Source organism: Kryptolebias marmoratus, linkage group LG24 (genome assembly GCF_001649575.2).
Source record: "Kryptolebias marmoratus isolate JLee-2015 linkage group LG24, ASM164957v2, whole genome shotgun sequence".
Taxonomy (NCBI): Eukaryota; Metazoa; Chordata; class Actinopteri; order Cyprinodontiformes; family Rivulidae; genus Kryptolebias; species Kryptolebias marmoratus.
The window spans coordinates 15,660,945-15,681,815 of NC_051453.1; the positions used below are offsets into that span (position 1 = coordinate 15,660,945).

The 20,871-nt window shown below is 43.3% G+C and overlaps 1 protein-coding gene across 4 annotated transcripts; it reads left to right on the forward strand.

Moving 5' to 3' along the window:
• The first annotated feature begins 383 nt into the window (after nt 1-383).
• On the forward strand, nt 384-20,445 carry tjp3 (tight junction protein 3). Of its 4 annotated transcripts, none has more exons than XM_017407244.3 (30): nt 384-529; nt 7,260-7,316; nt 7,766-7,890; nt 8,007-8,109; nt 8,195-8,483; nt 8,593-8,696; nt 8,777-8,966; nt 9,476-9,551; nt 9,629-9,729; nt 9,873-9,966; nt 10,207-10,389; nt 10,488-10,591; nt 11,492-11,570; nt 12,338-12,414; nt 12,566-12,662; nt 13,747-13,829; nt 13,926-14,001; nt 14,775-14,848; nt 15,044-15,107; nt 15,204-15,360; nt 15,458-15,566; nt 15,636-15,855; nt 15,950-16,152; nt 16,262-16,357; nt 16,467-16,543; nt 16,667-16,877; nt 16,987-17,087; nt 18,338-18,913; nt 19,800-19,858; nt 19,963-20,445. In XM_017407244.3, the coding sequence occupies exons 2-30, from the start codon at nt 7,269-7,271 to the stop codon at nt 20,087-20,089; spliced, it is 3,903 nt and encodes a 1,300-aa protein (XP_017262733.1). In that variant the 5' UTR covers nt 384-529; nt 7,260-7,268; the 3' UTR covers nt 20,090-20,445. The 4 variants fall into 4 exon arrangements, with proteins under 4 accessions (XP_017262733.1, XP_017262731.1, XP_017262732.1 ...); XM_017407242.3 differs by lacking the exon at nt 384-529 and adding an exon at nt 2,789-3,719; XM_017407243.3 differs by lacking the exon at nt 384-529 and adding an exon at nt 4,914-5,150.
• The last annotated feature ends 426 nt before the right edge of the window (nt 20,446-20,871 follow it).

The following is a 20,871-nucleotide window of genomic DNA, read 5'->3' on the forward strand; positions in this document are numbered from 1 at the left end:
TTTTAAACCCCCTTTTTATTATGTAATTAGCTCATTTAAAAGGATATTCTTATTATTCTTATTAAGCAACACATGACATCTGTAGTGCTCAACGTTTTGATTGCTGCACATTTTTTTGGTGTTTTTCTGATAGTTTGAAGGTTTTCATCACTGAAAAAGTATACAATTCAATCACTTAAACACTTTGCTCCTGCAAAGCTGAGCTTCCCTAACATAAATAAATTCACCTAAACTCTCAAAACGTAACACAGAACTTCTTAAAACGGCAGCAACCCACTAACAAAGTCATCGTTCGTGTGTCGGTGTCCAGCTATTGGGAAGCAAAACTGGGGAGAGGGCAACGCCGCCGCGCTTGCGTCATGACGTCAAGAAACTAGCCTCAATCTTAGGCCACGCCTCCTCCTCCTTCCTCCTCACCTGAGTTCAAGAAGATTTCAGAAACGAAAGAGTCAATAAGGAGCTGACGCTGTTGTGTTGTAAAAAAGAAACAAACTTCTCTTGGAGACTTTGACGCTTTTCTCTTTAGACGGTGAGTAAAAAACAAACCTCTCAGAGCTCCAGACCTGAAAGCTACAGGTGGGTTAGCTCCTCTCCTGCCCGGGGTTTACAGGTGTATTTACTTCAAGCTAACTTTTAGTCCACATCTCCTGTTTGTGAGGCTTAAAAAGACCCAAATAATAACTTTAAAATGTTTAAACTGTCTTAACCTCGATTTAAAACGTGTCCGTCACTCAGTGGGTTTATTCTTTATTTAAAGCCTCCTGTGCACTGAAAAACAATATGGGTTGTATTTAATTTGCCTTATTGAAGTTTATATGAGAAACTGTACCCTTAAATGTCAGTTGTGGTTGTCTTCTTTGCCTGCATTTACTTTACTATAATGTTTTGCAATATTGGTTACCATAATCTCCATGTATTTGCTGAAGAAAGTTGTATTAGTTGTCATTTCTGTTGTAACTGACAGCTGTGATCCCAACTTTCTTTTTTTCTTTTTTTCCTCCTCTCACCTTTCTGGTTCTGCCACCCTTTCAAGTTTCTACCTGCCTGCTGCAGAGTTTCACAATAGTTTCGGCCACATTCCCAAAGTGCTGCGTCTTCGCCTCCTTCTGTCCCCAATCTGGACCTGACTGACACACTCTCTTTGATTTATTTATTTATTTAAAATGTGAGGCTGAAGTTGTTCTGACTGAAAGCTCTGCTGCTCTGCTGGGGCTCAGGTTGGTCAGGAACTAAGTCAAACACCAACATTGGATTATTTTTGTGAAAAACGTGCGACTGCCGAGGCTCTGAGCAGATCATTTTCATTGATATAACAAAAATGGAGAGGATGAGAACATCTTAAGGCTGTTTCTTTTGTTTTGTTATTTAGATTTTAGTTCAATTTCTTTGCGTTGTTGAGTTTTGCTGTCAAATCTAAAAAGCTCATCACATTAATACCATTCGAACACCACCAGCAACAGATATATGTTGACTGACTGAATAGTCATGTGGTTATTTAGGCTAATTTTTGCTTTTTCTTTTCAATAACTGACACTGCTATCCCGGTATTCCCTATTATACGTCCTTTTAGAAGCATTAACCAGTTGAATACTTATACACGTTATAAACAAGTTCTCATTGGTTCCTCTGACCACAATTCAGATCTTTTGAAGTGGGGCTGCAGCAAATATCCTACCTGTTGGAGATAGCTCTTTGAACAGCCTCATTTAGGAGAACTAGAGTTTAATTCTGGCTAGACTGATGAGCTAAAGGCTAGTCCGAGTGGGATCGCTGCTGCCGCCTTAAATCAACTCCGATCTCCAAAAATTCAAGCAATTTTTTAAATGAATAAATAAATAAACCTCAATGTTAAGGTCAGTTTTGTGTTAAATTCGCTATTCGGGCAGTATTATCACGGTCTTCTTGCTGGAGGTGCATTGGAAGTGCTACAGCTAGCTGCTACCTCCGCTGCTTGTGCTCGCAGATGAGCATGTAACGGGAAACCGAAGGCAGCGTAAAGGGTTCTAAAGCGGCGTCTGCATGAGATCTTTCGGATTGGAGTTGTTCTGAGACAGCAGCGGTCCACTTTGATCCTGGCGTAGCTCAGACTAGCCATTAACTCATCAGTCCAGTCAGAATTAGGCTCCGTTTCACCAAACTAAAAGAGTGGCCCGCAACATTAATTAAATTAATATTGTTCATGGCTTCTTCACAAAAACCTGCGCTGCTTTAAAGACATGAATATGTCTATCGCTGCTGTTCAGTGGAGGGTTTTCAGGCAGGAGTGCGTCTTTTAATCCGCCTAAAGCTGTGTGTGAAAGGCGTCCAGGTCTCTGTTTACGCTGCTGACAGCATTCCTGGAGGGAAGTCTTCAGAGAGTGGGCGCTCCAAAAGCCCTGCTCGGCGTAATTACAGCCCCCCCCCACACACACACACACTCACACACACACACCCACCCCGCTCTGTGTAAACCCCCCTGGAGTGTTTGTGGTCTCGCCGTTCCTCGTTACCCACCATCCACGGCCCGTCGCGGATCAATACCCACCCGCCCTGCCCTCCATCCCCGCTGTTTCAAAAAGTGTTGCCTTGCTGAAACTAAACGAGCTGTCCGCCGTGTTTCGATTTCAGCTCTCGTGTGTTGAAACGGGATGCTTTCTAGTTCAGAGCAGTTTGCATATTCCACGTCCAGCAGGAGTGGCTTTGTGACTTCAAGTGGAAGAAACGCAGCAGAGAGGACGTGGCTTGATCGAGAAAGTGCCTGTTTTAGGTTACAGCCTGCTATGATCTTTCTTTCTTTTAACTGGGTGAATTATTCATCAGTGTTGATCTGAGGTCACACGGGGTCCTGCTTCTGTTACGGCTCCAATACTAAACCGAAAGCTAACATTCAGACGCTCCGTTTTCTAACAGTAAAAACATTTCTGGGAAGGAGAGGCTGTTTTCTGCACCTGCATTTCCTTCTCTTGCATAAGTCAGGCTGAGGTCGAGGATGACTCTCGAGGAGGGGGATAATCGGGAAGGACTGTGGCACTCCCGTGCTCCGGGGCGTGGATACACGTCAACCATGGAACAGAGATAACATCAGCGCTCCCTGTCGCACACGGGGCCATTTCCACATCCCGAGACACAACAGAGCCACTGTAGGAACCCAGGAAACCTAACCCCGGGCCGGAGGATCTATATTGTAGCAAACACCGCGTCAATTATTAACACGCCAGCGCTCTCATTCCTCGGATGTAACCATGGCACCCAGCAGACTGAAACTCAGCCAGCCAGCAGCCTGGGACCTGCCGCTGCCCCTGTGGGAAAGTTGACCAAGAAGACGCACACATACTTGTGACGCTGGGCGCAAACAGGCTTATCTGACTTTATGCACCGCTCACAAAGGGAACGCCTGGGGAATACGGAGCGCCGATCTGGAGCGACGAGGCCTTCGGATGTAGTGGATGTGGATACGCTCTCCTTCCATTTCTAGATCCGAAATTTTGTCTAAGTTCAGCTGCTTTTGCTGTGGCGTCCCTCTGCGTCTGGATCCGCATCAGCCATCAGGCCGTCCACTGACTGGAGATCTGGGATTCTGAGGCTGATTTGGTGTTTGTTTTTGTTTTGTTTTTTCAAAAAGAGGCGAAAACAACGTTTTTGTTGTTGTTCTCATCATGAATCTGAGGCAGCGAATCAAACTGCTGAAACACTTTGGCTCAGAGCCCCCGGAGCCAAAGCCCCCACTGCTGGTGGTGCCTGTAAGTGAGTGGACTCGGCTACAATATATTACATCCATTTTCAAATCAGTAACTGTGCAGAACAATGTCCTTGAGCTTATTTTAAGTGTCTTCCAGCTGAATAAACTCATCGGCAAGTTCTCCATTACAAAGTTCAGTTCATGCAATGATTATACACCGAGAGCATAGATTTATACAAATATATAATTTGTACTAAAATTATGGAAACCTTGCACAATTATTTGCCAATTAAAGCCTCAAAATGCAAAAAATATATTGCCTTATATTTTGAACTTAAGTATCAGTTTGCATAAGAGCCAGTAATGTGATCAGATACTTGCTATAATTTTGATGTATTGTAGGGCCAGTATGAGTTGAGTTTATTAATAAATTAGAAGAGTCATTTATTGGCACTGCATAGTAGAAGGTATATAAAGTGAATTTGCATTTTGTTCTTTTAATTCAAACTACAGATTTAAACCATAGTAGCTCGGCTCTCGCTGCTGTGTTCGTCCAGTCTTTGCATGTTCGAAGGGGCTTGGTGGACGCTCGGCCCTTCGTTTGCATTCGTTTTCAAACCCAAACGCGCCTCCTGCGGTGTTAAGGATTTACAGCTGAAACAGGGACGGGGGGGGGAGACACGACCATTACATGCCGCCGATTAGAAATGAGAAGAACTTTTGAGATGAACCAGAAAGGAACACGATGCTCTTTGAAAGAGCTAGAGGATGAATAAACTGATATATTAACACATATTTGACTATTTGTTGACCGATAATCGAAGATGGGAATGTGTGGAACAGTTTCCTTAGTAAAATAAAATAGAAAAATAGATCAAATAAGCATTGCAAACATTTTTTTATTTGTCCTGAATGCAGCTAGCTTGTATTTACTTTAACTTATTTTGATCGGACTCATCAGGAGGCTTGTTCTCACGTCCCAGATGTCTCAAAGTTTCTATTTCTTCACCATTTCTTCATGACTTTAACAATGTTCATTGTTCCGATGGATAACCTCCCCTCTGATTACGGCCGCTGTCACATTTAAGGTGGTTTCACTGTTTTGATTTCTGTCTGCGGGGAGGCTTAAGGCAGCGCAGCTCCACCTTAAATCCACTATCATGAAAGGCCTTCAAGAGTGGGCAAAGTCTCGAGTGGGGAGGAGCGCTCCCCAGGTGAGGTCTCCTAGAAATGCTTCTCCTGTTGCTGAGAGACATCCAGAGCTGGTCATATTGAGGGAACAAAAAATAACTAAATAAATAAATAAAAAAAACAGGGTTTAAATCTGGAAGGAAGAGCTGATGTGAGAGGGGGGGAAGTAACCGTGGACCTGGGCTGTTTCTGCTGACGCTGCTGCCAGATGGAGGATGAGGAGCTGGCTGTTTGTTGAGCGCTTTTGTTCAGGTTCGAGACCCCCCAGAGAAAAATGGAAGTGAGGTTTAAAGACCAGCTGGTGAGTGGAGCAGGAGGCGATGGAGGTGCTCGTTGTTTCGGCGCGTCATAGGATGTCGGAGGGCAAAAGTGAGCGAAGGATTAAACCAGTATGAGCAATCAGCCAAATGCTCTCCCGAGCTGGAGGAACCGGAAAAGGCAGAATGGACTTCAGGCTTTTCTTACTCACCATCTACCGTCATACCTTTGCAAAGTATTCTGCTTGTCTCGTTTGAACTTTCCCTATCAGATTTATAGATGCCACTGTGTGGTTGTTCGGGGACGTGGCCCGGGTTTGAACAAAGCTCTGCTTATTTCTGTAGATTAACATATTTCGGGGGAAATTCCCTACATTTCTGTTTGAGAGCGCATCACGTAAGAACTCACCTGTTTGCAATCGGACTTTCTAGGCCATCAGTAGAGTAATGAATATTAAACCCACAGTTGAAGTTCAGTTTTGTTGTCTTTGTCATCGTGTTGGTTTTTTATTATTATTATTATTATTATTATTATTATTATTATTATTATTTGTTACAAATGTGGCTCAGTAGCTTTGCACCGCAGCAGCTTTGTCCTCTTCTCCTGTCCTCTCGGCAGGACATTTATAGACTGGTTTACAGTGTTTGCTCTTTGCAGAGGCCGTCCTGATTTATTACCCAGGTCACACTTGCTTCATTTCAGATGAAACGATTGCACGTTCGGCGTCGTGCTTTGGTCTCTTTAGAAAAAAAACGACCTTCTGCTTTGTCCGGAAGAGTCGCCTGCATCTCTAAGTGCAACAAAACCGCAAGTTTAAACACTCAAACGACTTCAGGTTGCAGCTTAAAATGGTAGCCACCCTCAAGTTTATGATTAACGAAGTCAAACAAGCAGCTACCCTTTCAAAGGTCTGCTGATTATCATGAAGTGTAACAGATCTGAGGTGTTTATATGCAGGATCTCCTCACCGATGGTGTCTGAATTTGATCCCGTAGAGCTGAATTAAAACTGGATAACTAGTGAATGTCAGTGCGGGGCTCTCGTCTTGTGTCCGAAACTCCGAGCAGTTTTTTTTTGTTTTTTTTTTTACACTCAATGACACTAGATGTGTGTATCTGACCGGAGTATCTGGCTTTACTTGTTCTTTCTGTAACACAACTATCTCCATCAGTTTATGTAGTTGTAAATTCAGTCCACGTCAGCCCACGTTTTATGGGTTTTTTTTAAGGACTTGTATGAGAAAAATGCAAATCATGAGAGGCACGTTGTCATTTTAGTCAAATGTAGCGTGTTCAGCTTGGCTTGTATGATTCTTCCCGAAATGAAATGAAATAGCTGGAGAGAAATGTTTCAAAACAACAAACAACAGTGGAGCTCGTCTTCTTGTCCAGCTGTCTCATATTGTCACATCTGTGGAAACTTCAAAAACCTGGATTTTTTTTTTTTTTTTGAAGACTTAGATGTAAAATCAGGTCTTTATTGAGGCATAAAACTGACAAAGTGCTGAGAAATCAAATGTCATGAAATGCTGTCCAGGGCTGCCAGTAACAGGTTACATAATCAGACACAAATGTTTGTCAGTTAGTCCTTCAAATAAGGTTAATCAATAATATTTAAACATTTTGCCAAATAAAAATCTGCCATATCAAAATAAGCTGAATATTTCTAAGAATGTGTGTTGATCAGGCTTAAAAAGAGAACTAAAAATGTGTCATTGAGCCCTTTATATATATATATATATATATATATATATATATTATACAAACCAAGAAATTACTTAATTAAAAAAATAATGAGACTTGTCAGTTCAGGTAATAGTGTTGTTGTTTTTGTTCTGTAAAACAGACCTGGATGTGGATTATTGCCACACCTCACAGGTATAAGAGCCAGCGTACACCTGTTGGCCCCGCCCTCCCCTCTCCATACCAGTCAGGCAGGACCGGGGGTGCAGGTGTGAGCATGCTCAGATCAGGTGGAGCTGAACAAACACTGTGTTTCTGTTCAGGATCGGCCATCCTTCGCGCACGGCTCGGCGTTACACTTCGGGGTTAACGAATCACACTTTGAATGTCGCAGAACCGAAAATGATCGTTTGATACAAACAGATTTGTTTATTTTGTTGTCGTCTTTTTTTTTTTTTTTTTTTTTACAGAAACCAGGTATGGAGGAGTTAACAATATGGGAGCAGCATACAATAACACTGAACAAAGTAAGTGGTGGTTCATTAAAAACCAATGCATGGATGTGTGAGCCCTTGTGTTGAAGATTTTACAAGAAAAAAAAAAAAGAATAACACACATGGTGAATGTTTGTTTTGTTAATATACAGCAGTACTGTAGTTGCTCACATAGGAACAGGTGGCTCAGGGGCTGTTTCTGTATTGTTTCTGGGGTTATTGTGAAGGACTTTCAGGGGCTGAGGTGGACCATTCTTTAGCCGTCTCGGTTTCACGACAGGAATTCAGAGCGACACACCCTGCTGCGTCCAACAGCTCCGACCGGCTTTATGATATCCTGTCGCTGGAATGTCCTCTGTCTCCCTCTATCTTCCTGCTGCATCTTCCACTCATTCTCTGCTCGCTCACTGTCCTGCATTCTTCTGTCTTTCCTGTTGGTCGTTTTCTGCTGGTCTCATACCTCCCTTTTTTTTTTCTTGTAGGACCCCAAGCTTGGTTTTGGTTTTGCCCTGTCTGGAGGTAAAGATAAGCCTCATCTAGACAGCGGGGATACAGCTGTGGTGGTGTCAGACGTTCTGCCAAATGGACCGGCCATGGGTCGGCTCTTGTAAGTTCACAGCTCGTACTTTTCGCCCGCGCAAAAAAAACTGCAGCGCATGATATGCTGTATTTTAATCAACCTGCAAAACGAAAGTTATATGTATGTTTTCTGATGCTTTGCAGCAACAAGGACCAAATCGTCATGGTCAATGGCGTTCATATGGAGAACGTCAACTCCAACTACACTATTCAGATCCTCAAGACATGTGGCAAGAGTGCAAACATAGTGAGTATGAGCAGAACACCAACTAAAGCAGCTAAAAACATAAACACCTTCTCATCCCACTGATCAACTGTTTCGCTTTCTGCAGACGGTAAAACGCCCTCGAAAGATCCAGATCCCGGCCACCTCCAGACCGGCCCGCGCAGCCTCCCACTCCAACCTCCTGGAGCAGGACCCTCCCAGGCGAACGCGACGCTACTCCGATGGCAGCGACCAACGTGACACGAGCCGCTACCGCGCCCGAAGCACCTCGCCCAACCGGAACGGGTACGGAAACACGATGCCGCTGATGTCGACGGGGTACAAGAAGCTGCCGCAGATGTCCACTCCGGACAAACCCATCAAAACCACGCTGGTCAAAAAGAAAATCGCAGATGGTAAAATCTGTCAGTCTTTGCAGTTCTCTTTGACTAATGCTCAGATGATGAAGCTGTTGTGAGGATTTCTGCTCATATTAATGAACTTTTTTTGATTTTTTTTCTCCAGAGTATGGCCTGAAGCTGGGCAGTCAGATCTTCATAAAGCACATGTCAGATACTGGCCTTGCTGCAAGGGAAGGCACGCTGCAGGAGGGAGACCTCATTCTGAAGGTGAGCAGCCTTTTTTCATCGCTAAACCGCAGGCTTCCAGTATCCGTTATACTGAAATCTAAACTTTGTGCTCGGCGTAGATCAACGGCATGACGACGGAGAATCTGTCCCTTCTGGAGACGAAGCACCTGGTGGAGAAGAGCAGGGGCAAACTGACCATGACCGTCCTCAGAGACGACCGCAAGTTCCTGGTCAGCATCCCAGAGGTGGAGGACAGCGCCCCCAACAGTGAGAACGAGCAACGCCGAGACAGCAGCTCGGAGCTGGAAGGTAAAGGCTTCAGACAGAGGAGGGAAAGGTGGGAGGTTAACGCCTAAAGCTGGAGAGCTGACATGACAATTTCTGTGCCGAGGGCTGAATGACTTTATGGTTAAAGCTGATATTACCAGAACATGAGCTGAAAGCTTTTTTTAAAAAAAAGAAGCAAAACGCAAGCTACAAACTAAAAGCAGCACATAGCTAGCTAAAACTATCAGAATTCTAGCTAGAGGCTAAAAACACCAATAGGCAGGTGAAAGCTAAATGCAGTTAAAGGATAGCTGAAGGCTACATGTGGCTAAAGGCTAAAGTTACAAAAACTACAAGTCATGGCACCCATCTCCTGAACGAGTTGAATGTTTTGATAATATAATGGTCTAAATTAGCTCCAAGTATGCAGAAGTAGTTAGATTGCAAAAATCAGACAAAATAAACAAAACGGGAAAACAATGGCGTGATGCTGAATCAGCATTCACGGATGTTTTCTGCAAGTTTTCTCAAAAGAATGTCTCGTGTCCCAGACATATCAGACATCGAGGAGGACATCACCCCTCGCAGAACATCACGGCAGCACACGAGACAGAAGCGGGCCAACAGGTACGAACCCCATCAATATTATTATTCTGATTTATTTATTTATGAAAGCACTAACGTTATCGACGTGTCTAACCCAGAACCAGGGCTGAGCCAGCTCCACGGGCCAAGTCCCGGGACTCGTCACCCGTGCGCTCCACGTTGGCTCGTCTTCCTGCAAAAACCTACGCCCCTCGCAGAGGTGAGCCCCCCACAGACACTCACTGAAAATGAGCGGACATTTTTGCTGCGTTTGATGCAGTGATTACAAAAAACAACATCCAAAGTGCAGACAGTGGAGTGATTAGAATATTTTTATCTGCTGACTGATTGTTGTTTCCTCAGTGCCATCTGAATCAGATACGGACCGCAGTGCTACTCCTCCTCCTCCAATCAGGAGAAACAGTCCAGAGACGAGGGACCCCTCCAGCAAATACAAGTTGGTTTGATTCTACTTTGGTCTACACGGTTTAATTCTGTGAAAGCACTCCATACGTATACGATTTTACTCTCGTAAGCACTTGTACAGCTTGTGTTTACTTGTGAGGAGTTTGTGCCATCACGTTGCACTTGTACACGCCTGTTTTAATCTCCTGTTTGTAATAAACTCAGGGATTCAGCTCATATAAGGAATAAGAAGACAGATGAGACATTTTAATATTTGTTCCTTTTGATGCAGGCATCTTTCGGGAGTGTCCACCCTCCCAAACCCGCGATCTTCTCCTGTTCACCCCACCTGGACCACGTCTCGCCCCTCGTCCTCCGCTTCACGGCCCCGCAAGCCCGTGTCGGAGTCCGACTCCGACCGCAGCGAGTCCCCGCCCCCACGCAGGGAGAGTTCCCTACTAGACAACAGATACAAGTACGCACTCTTTGCTTTAATCGGCTGCAGTTAAAGCACCGTTAAGCCCATTTTTCTACCCAGTCAATATTAATTCAATCGTCCTTTTTGCTCTGCAGGTCTCTGTCTGAGCTTCCCCCTGCCGATCTGGAACCTGCCCCCATTCATATTCGACAGGAGCCACCGAGGAGGATCAACTCGCCTGTTAGAATCCCACCCCCAGGTCCGAACACACACAGAATCACCATCTAACCTTCTTGTAACGCTGCACATCCTGACTCCTCCTCTTTAATATTTCCTTTTGGCTTTGAATGGGTTCTGATGAACGGATGTAAATGGACAGAGAAAGCAGAGACCAAAATAAAAGTCTTCGCTCATAAACGCCCCACTGATATTTGGTCAAATACCCTTTAAGCAAGTTGCAGCTCGACTACAGGCTTTAAGTAGCTGACAACAAGCTTCTAGCAGAACTCTGGATATTTACCCAATGTTTTTGCCAGAATTGCTGGAGTTAATTTAAATCTATTAGTTTCCTGGCACCTTTAAGCACGGTCCACAAATTCTCTATAGGTTTGAGGTTTCAACCATTTAGCTGATGATTTAAAGTAAAGATGAAGATATTGATTGTAGTCCTCCTCCCTCATAATTCCATCCACTTCCAACCACAGCATGATGCTTCTACCACCATGCTTGACAGACGGTTTGGTGTTTTTAGGTATGAAAGCCCCATTATCACTGTCATTGTGGACAAAAAGCTTCATCTATGTCTCGTCTGGGCAAGTTCAAAGATATTTCAGAACCTTCAGGACCACTTATTCTAAGATTTAGGTGAATGTTTGTATCCATTCGTGTCTGCATGTATGGTTTTAACCCTGCGTAGATTAGAGAAAATCCACAATAAATTCAAGCTTGCGTACTCAGATCTTGTTTTTCAAAATAATTGAAGTAGTATAATCATTCCGGCCTGGCAAAAGTAGTTCAAAAGAAAACATTAAAAGCCTCAAAATAATATGACATTCAGTGTAAATAAACCTCTACCTGCAACTGTATTGGAACTATATGTTGGCTTTAACGCTTTTCATGTGTTTTAAAACCTGTTTTTAATCTCGTTGTTTTGTCACAGACTCCGATTCCGAGTCGGACAGCAACTTGGCGCCTCCCAGGAGGCTCAGCTCTTCCTACGGCCTGGACTCCAGATACAGGTACACATGAAGGTCCTCCAGAACCCTCCCACCCTCACCCCCCACATGTTCAGACGCTCACCTCTAACAGATGGACAGCACCTTCATGTTCCTTTTTAGCTTCAACCTGAGCCTGGGAAACAGAGGGGGGGCAGTTCACTCACACAGCACTTTTTGTTGTTTAGTTTAAACCACCAGTGAAGGATTTTTACAAGCAGAACAGACACTTTTAAAGTCACTGCAGCTCAAAGTGAAAACGGGTAAAACAACAAGCCNTAATTGATTTTATTTTCACTGTTTTGTTAATTTTAGTTACATTTTGTCACCTTTTTATTTTTTATTTTTTATTTTGCTTGCTTTGTGTTTTTGAATGTGTACCAAGTGTGTTTACATTTTGTGTGAAGTGAAGAAATAAAAGTGACTTTCACTGAACGTGTTCCTCTCCTGTATGTGGCTAATCAAACAGAATCCGCTCGGATCAGTCCTCTGTAGAACAGTTCTGATCGCTCGTTGGCTCTTGAAAATCTGCATGTGTTACAGAGCATGTTTCCGATTAGTTTACCGCTACACTAATTAAAAAGGAGCATTGTTTTTGATCGGGCACAAAGCAGTTAATCGTCTCAGAGAGAGCTTCCCTCAGAGGCAATAAGGTGAATATTCAACCTTTCAGTCTCAGACTATCATCAATAATCATCAATTACAGCCTCTGGACCCCCCCTTTGTCAAACATAACTGAGATTTGTCATCTTCCTCCTCCCTCACTCCCGCCTCCCTCTCTTATCTTTCAGAGACCTGCCGGAGGTTTCTCTGCAGCCTCAGGTGGAGCCACCCCGATGGAGCGCCACCAGCAGCCTGCCACAGAAAGGTCGGGGACAGATCTCGTTACCGGTGTTTGCCTCTTAAAATGCAACTGTATTTATTTTTTATAACGTAGCTGATCAGATCCACTCAGATAAATGTGATCAACTATTTGTAACGCAAACGTTGTGACTGCCCTGTTTTCTTGCCTTCCACAGCTCCATCGGACGCTGAATCAGAGGCCAGTTACGCATCTGTCCCCCCCAAGACCTCCACAGAGAGCGAAACCTCCAACACAGCCATCGACAGACCCAAGTGAGACACATCTTAAACTTAAATTACAGATAATTATTTTGCAAGCTTTGTGTTCATGTAGTTAAATAACAAGTGCAAAGAAACACAATTCAAGTTTCAGAATTATCTCCTGTCACCAAAAGGTGGTGATATTTGAATTTCGATGAAACTCTCAGAGAGTATTTGATTCACTTTGGGAGTCAAACCAATTTAAGTTGGCTCCCACAGCTAACGGCCTTTAGCAAACTCCAAAAACAATGGGTATGACTCAGAAAATGTACAAATATTGAGCAAAGATTTGATGTGGCAGCAGCTGAGAGTTGCTAACATATCGTGCGGCATTGTGACGAAGCACATAACGATATTTTTTTAAGGTTTGACCGAAGTGGCTCTAACACGGTTATTTCTCACTATAAGATGATTTTTAGCATAAAAAGCCAACTGGTATGCATTCCTTCAATAAATGTTCGATCTTTATTTAACCTGTGAACACTTGCCTAAAATCAAACTTTTCGCTTTACAGACGTTTTTTTTGTTTTTCCCGAGAATCTAAATTTAACCTGAGTTCGTTGTTGACAGTAAACCTGAACCGTCCGCTGAGCGTATCCTGACTAATAGGCCTCACGTCTCAGAGAGGACAACACAAAGAAGTGTTTCTCTAGAAATAAGCGGTCAGTCAGATTTCGTAATCCTCTTTGACTCGTTTCGAACAAACCCACGCGTTTGCACTCAGAGCACACGTTGGGGAGGACTCTCAGCGACGGCCACGCCGAATATCTGTAAAACAAACGGACTTACAGCCATTTATGTGTCTGTGAAGGTGGATCAGTTGCTAAAAGACAGACAAACAGGCAATTACATGATTATCTGCCCTTCATGGTGGGGCGTGATAACGAAACTGTAAAAATGAGGAAAAATGTGGTATTTAATGATAGAAAACACACAAGAGCGACATAAGATTATTTCAATCTGCAATTCTGCAGGGCATCTATAAAAAGTGCAGAAAGTAGTGATTGTAAAAGCAGTAAATAAAGAATTTAATCAAAGTCAAATGCAGTAAGATGAAAAATAGTCACGATATATGACAGTTTCTTTTGTTTTTCAGGATTGTTGTTAAGAAATCCACTTCAGCGGCAAAGCAGGATCCTTCACGTCACATCAAAGCCCCCAGCAGGCCCCCTCCTGACGGTCAGTTTCCCGTCTCACTGTGTGAAGCAAACAGACTGACTGCAGTCCTTCGCGACCAAAATCGCTCTTTTTTTTTTTTTTTCCCCCTTTCTTCAGACTCCTCAGAGTCCGATGAGCTTTCACATCTCAGGAGGTCCGGCAGCTCTGAGCGAGAGGACGGCCATCGCCGCAGGTACGACGGAGCGATTCAAAACACCCAAAACCAACCTGAACGAAGCTCTTTGTTGTTAAAAGCTTTTTTATTTAAAGTTGGAATTTATACAAGTATGTTAGAGAAATCTCTGATATTAAAGCCATCTGCTTGTGCAGAGGTGGTTCAAGTTTGCAGTTTTAATTTAAAAGCTTTAAATAGACTGTTCATAGATCTATAATTCACTCAAAAATGTCCTTTATCTCCAAGGCTTTGGTTAGTTTGTTGCATTTTAATTGGATTTTTGGCAAATACACTCAGAATATATCTATTTATTTATCCCTGCTTATGGATATTACACATTTGATTGTTTTTTTTATGAAATCACAGACAATAGTTCAGTTTATCTGAGCAATAAATCCCCTCATCATTCATTTTTAGTCCACTGAAACTCGTTTTTTGGTGCCTAAACCTGAAAATACAAAATATCGCCGATTTCTAAAAAGCTTTTCTGGACTTTAAAAAAAAAACGTTGGACGAAAGTTGTTCCATAATATGGAGGATTCCAAACTTCTCAGCTTGTGAAATAACAAAACAACAAAAAGGTCTTGCGAGTATAGCTTGAAATGAACGAAACATGTTAACAAGAACCAGTTAAGACTCCTGTTTTTATGTCGTATAACAACAGAGATATAAACTGTTAGCAATCACCACGAAGCTGACGTCGTCTCTTGGTTTTGTTTGGATGAAACGGTCAGCTAGATAAGGACTGATGTGGACAAATCGTCACTCATGACCTCTTCTCTGCCCGACAGTGCTCCTCGTGCTGCCAACGGAAGCCGCGCTGTCCCGTCTGGGATTTCAGTGAAGAAGAATCCAGCGCTCCACTGTAAAGCTCACAACAAATTACCTTAAATATGTGATTGAAAGTGACCACGCTGATGCCAAATACCTGTTTTTTGTTTTTTTTTCTAGTCGTCTGAATTACTGCACACTTTTAGGCCATCGTGTTAAGATTATGCACTGAAATATTAGCAATGAGATGCATCAGTTAGGAGGCTCATCATGTTCATTGCTTCTGCAGCCAAGCCTGCCGAAGAGCCCCTCTATTTCCTCCCTCCAGATTCCTACCCGTCATATAATCCAGGGTGAGGAGTGTTTTCTTTTTCAAAGCCGATTAATCGCATTTTTTTAGCGCAGTATTCTGATTCTCTGGCGACGTCCGCACTGTTTTTTTTCCCCAGGTACAGCTCGGATGTGCAGACGGTGAGGTTTGTTAAACAGCGCAGTTTGGGTCTGAGAATCGTGGGAGGCAATGACGTTGGGATCTTCGTAGGCGGAGTTCAACCGAACAGCTCTGCGTACGAACAGGGAATGAAGGAGGGAGACCAGATCTTACAGGTGGGGTCATTATTAAAACTTAGGTTGCGGGGAGGGGGGGGGGATAGGGGACCTGAGCTGCAAAACTGAAACAAACTTTTGGTCTCGCTTTGGTCAGGTAAATGGAGTCGATTTTGGCCATTTTACACGAGAAGAAGCCGCCAACTTCCTCCTCCACATCCCAGCAGAAGAGCGGGTGGAAATCTGCACTCAAAGGAAGATGGACAGTAAGTGTGGGCCAAAAGACATCATGATTCGCTAAGCTTTTATCAGTCCTGACTTTGCCTCTCTTTTAGTTTATAAGAAGATCATCAAGTCTAACCTGGGGGACAACTTCTACATCCGCACGCACTTTGACCACGAGGCCACTGATCCCAAAGGTCTGAGCTTCACCAGAGGAGAGGTGTTCAGGGTCGTGGATACGATGCACCGTGGGAAGATAGGCAACTGGCTCGCCATCCGCATGGGGAATGACCTACACGAGATGGACAAAGGAATCATCCCCAACCAGGACAAGTGAGGAAGGGGGGAGATCTAGGTTTCTGTTTTGACCAAGACTTTTCCCCCCTCCCCTGGTTTAAGTTTGTCATCCCTTACCGTTTCCCCGCAGAGCAGAGAAACTGGCTACCATCGAGCGGACTCAGCGGCCCACCGGAGAGAAGCAGGTCTCAGGACCGAGGGCAGAGTTCTGGAAACTGCGAGGGCTCCGGGGAAACAAAAAGAACGAGAAGAACAGACGGAGTCGGGACGACCTCCTGCAGCTCACCATTCAGGGCAATTTCCCAGCGTACGAGAGAGTCCTGCTCAGGGAAGGTTGGCATGTTTGTTTGTTTTAATCCTCACACTTGGATGAGATATTTGTCATGTTAAGAATCTATAACCAGCTCAACAGGTTTTAACATAGTGGAAATGTTTGTTTCAGCTAATTTCAAACGGCCCATTGTCATTCTGGGTCCCCTGAACGATATTGCCATGGCGAAGCTGGCCAGAGAGATGCCCGATGATTATGAGGTGGCAGGTTGGTCTCTTCTTCTTTTTGGTTTTTGACTTGATGCTGTTTTAAGAAAGCGGCCGAGGACTTTATTCTGAACTGTCTGTGCTCAGTTTTTCTTGCTGTGTTGTCACAGAGATGGTTCCTCGCAGTGGAGGAGACAGCAGCTCCACGGTGATTAAACTGGACACCGTGAGGAGAATAGCAGAGAAGGTGAGCAGCCACAGCTCCAACTAACATGTAGATTAAACTGTTTTTATTTCCATTCTAACTCCGGAAACACCTTGTTTTCGGAGTTGCTTTCCTACTGACTGTTTTTATCCCCTGCTCTCCCAGGACAAGCACCCCCTGCTGGACATCACTCCCACTGCAGTGGAGCGGCTCAACTACATCCAGTACCATCCCATGGTGCTGTTCTTAGATCCTCACAGCCGCAAAGATGTCAAGGCCATGAGGCAGAAGTACAACCCCGACTCCAACAAGAGCTCCAGACGTCTTTACTCACAGGCCCTGAAGATGAGGAAACACTGCAGCCACCTTTTCGCAGGTGAGCCTCAGGGAGTTGAATATAAGTGGGAGGTTTTTGGTTTGTTTGTTTGTTTTTGACTTATAGTTGCACACTGTTCACTGTATTTCTCCTGACTTTTTCCTTTCAGCTCGTATTGACTTGATGCCTGGCTCCCACAGCTGGTACGAGACCCTGAAGGACCGGATCCGCCACCAGCAGTCCAAACCCGTCTGGGTGTCTGAAGTCACGGTACGAGACATAGCTGGTCTTCTCTGGTCACACACTGGAATATTTCTGCTTTAGTTAGTCCAGGCTGGACACCTCTCACACAGTGACTGCTGGAGATAGCGTAATTAGCAATTTAATGCTTAGAAGAAAGGTCATGCAACATTATGATTGTGTGTGTGTGAGAAAGTAGGCAGGACTTAAAGCCCCACATCGTTAGTGCACAGACTCTGGTTCCAAAAATACAACATGGCTGCTTCTGTAAACGGTCCTGCTTGCTTTAATTCCCAACAAGTGAAGGCAGGGGCTCTCAGTCTATTAATATATACAATCTTTGGTTAAAACGTGACAAAAATTAGACCAAATTCAACAACCTTGGACACTATCGACAGTGTTTCCTGTCAGACAAGCAGCCAACAACCAGTCCAGCGACTACTTCCTGGTAACTGTGCAGATATTGTGATTATTAGTTTCTGGTTCAAAGCATTACAAGAATGAAGACAGAAAAACATCTGAGAGTTGAACAGTTGTACTGAAATACTCTGTGATTATTATTGTTAGCATATTAAACAGCTTATTGCTGAATGGAAATGTGCAGTCACTCCACTCAAATTCAGACTTCAGTTCACATTTCAGGTTGATTGTTTTGTTCTTTTTTTCCCCCATAATTTGCATCACATCACATTGGAAACAGAAACCTAAACAGGGAATATTTTTAAAGTAACAGGACTCATGTTGTGTCACAGTTGCATTCTCCGTTTGGTGACAATGTTTTCCTTTTATTTAGCGTGATCCAACATTACAAACTAAAGTGCACATCTCCAAATCTGTTTAGGTGATTTTTCTTTTTCTTACACTGTAAAAACAAGCTATTAAGCTGTTATCATAAACTGCACAAAAAACCCAACTCCACGGCCAAGAAGCCGCCTGCTCCTCGTACTTCCTGTCAGGCTAATCTGTACCATTCAGAGCGCTGGTATAAACAAACACTTCTTTTGTAACCTGATGAACATTTAGTGGGTTGTGCAGTGTCACCGCATGTCAAAGCATGCCCGTATGAGTTCCCTCATGCATGATGGGTTAATCTGACTAAATTGAGCATGATTGTCTGTTTATGTATTGGTGGTGTGATGGGCGAGTGACGGCAGGGAAAAGTCGAGAGGTGACCCTAAATGAAGCACTGAAAAGAATCAAATATAACAAATTATTCTGGGCACTTTTATTTAAGTTGCCCATTAAAGGGTGTGTGTTTTTATTTGTTGTCTTTTGTCCAGTTGGAGAGTGGACAGGATCAGGATCTTGACGCTCTGGACCAAACCCAGACGGACTACCTCAGTGCTGCTAGCGACCTGGAGGACACTGACGGAGAGGCCTTCACCGACGATGCCTACACTGACAACGAGGATCTGGAAGAGGCCTACCCGGGTCAGGACGCCGCCCGCCACCTGCAGAGCTCCAGGGAGGCTGGAGCCGCTTTAGCCCGATCGTCCGAGCCAGCCTACAGGTACAACAGCCCGTCGGTAGAACCGGAGGCCAGCGATGACACGTATTCGGAAAGAGAGCTGCCGCCTCTGATGCACGTGCCCGAGCCCAGGTCGCCCCGCCATGAGACTTACAGCCTGCCGCAGAGCCCTGCAGAGGAGGAGGAGGAGGAGGAGGAGCGCAGCTTTTCAGACTCGGACTTCAATGCTCTTGACTTAGGACCACGCACTCCCTCAGATGGACCTCCAGATTTTGTAGCCCCTGACCCCACGTCTCGATACTCGGAGGATGAGCCTTCGTACGCCGAGGAGCAGCCGGAGAGCTCCCGACATGCCAGCCTGTCCGCTATAGAAGACAAACTAGAACAGGTTTGTCCTCATTTAAACCCTAATTCTGACATATCGTACAAAACTGGAGGCCACTTCTATTTAACAAAATCTGAAATTTAACTTGATTTTGATGCTTTTCGCTGCTGAAAGTTAGGAAAAGTGAATGCAAAAAAAAAAGAAAAATCAAAATCAGGTTTTTGGTGGCAAAAAAACCACTTATAGAAATGTGTTTTTTTTTTTCGGTAAGCTTTCATTTCTGCATGTAGAAGTCTGTTTATGTTACACAGAAACACAGTCTGAGCAGACAAAAGTTTATTTCTGGGGGGGAAAAAAAATCTCTTCTAAAAGGAAGTTAAAGTTGCTATTATCTCTGTGATCGGCACTGTAAAACTTTGTTTTCAGTAACTTTGTTAGCATACAAATTATATAAAAAAACATTAAAAAGTAAACAACTAGTCTAGTTTTAGTCACGTTTTGTTTTTTAACTCTAGTAAGAACTTTAATAATTATGTAGGTAGTAAAAAGTAATATTTATACTGCAGTGAAAAATTTCACCACTTTCATTTGAATATAAAAAGATACTGAATTTAGTTGCTTCTGATAAAATGTTTTTCCTTTTATTTGAATCCTCCTCAAACCTTTCTTGCCTGACACCTGAGCCGCTCTAATTTGCATTATTCCTACGCAAACACAATGACCCTTTGACTTTTAGATAATGATATCCTCTCATGCGAACAGCTTAGGCAAACTCAGTCTTTGCTCTCTTTTAACTGGAAAAAGCGACCAAATTGAGGAAAATTAGCATGATAATTTAAGAAAATTATTTAATAACTTAATGCAGCATTACACTAGCAAAATGAAATGCATATGTGCTCGTTCAGGTTTTATTTACAGCTGTATAAATATGATTTGTTTTCTGTTCTAGACTCGGATGGAAGAGCCGAAAGCAGAGGCCGAGAAGAAGAAAGGCCCCGCGTTCATCGTGTAAGTCGCTTTTTATTTAAAGGATCCGGTCAAAGTGACACGGAAGCTCGCTACCGATTTAAAGCCCCACCCCCCTCCCATCTTCCTGCTCTTCGCCTCCACAGGTTGGCCCATCACCACCAAGCCGTCCAGTTCAGACGCACGCAGATCCGAGGCAGCGACAGCTCCGAGGACGAGGAGGGCGTGGACGAGGAGGACGACTTCGAATGGGGTCCTGCTACTGAACTCTAGAGGAAGCCGAGAGGATTAAACCCGCTCACCTCGAATCAAAGACAGACGTTATGATGCTTTCACAACTTCAACAAACTCTTGTTTCTTAGATTGTTTTGTTTTTATAAATAGTGCCTTATTGTTCGACATGGGAGAAGATTCAAGGTTCCTGCATCTATTAACGACACCTACAACAGATAAAAGTGCCTGATTTCTGTTTTGGTATTTATTATGCTTGAAAACTTTTGTGAAACAAATCAATGTCATTGCTGTTGTAACATATGAAATGTAAACTTTTCATGGAAAAACACACAGACTGTTTATGAATTTTTTTTTTTAAAGAAAATCTACAATAAACTGTTTTTTGATTTTAGAAACGATTCATTTGACGAGTTGCCTGAAATCCACGATCACTGATGATCACTTGCATTGACTGTGTGATTAAATTCTTATTCAGGTAATTATCATTTCCAAGCAATTTTTAAAGCAACCCAAAAACATCAGAGATACTAAAAATAAGCAAATTTTATCATTTAATTGACCAATTAGGTGAAAGGCAAACTGACAGAAAAGGTTATTCTGTATTTTAATAATATATTGTTGATTGTGGTGCTAAAATTTGTACAATAATGATGTCAAACAAACTCAAAACTTTCAGTTGTTGTTATAAATTAAATTAACTGTATAATTTTACAGTTCAATTTGTCTATGAGCTCATATTTTCTTCTCATTTAACTAAGATAAAATTAAAAACGGGGATATTATTATTATTATTGCATAAAAATAACAGCATGGAAAATGCC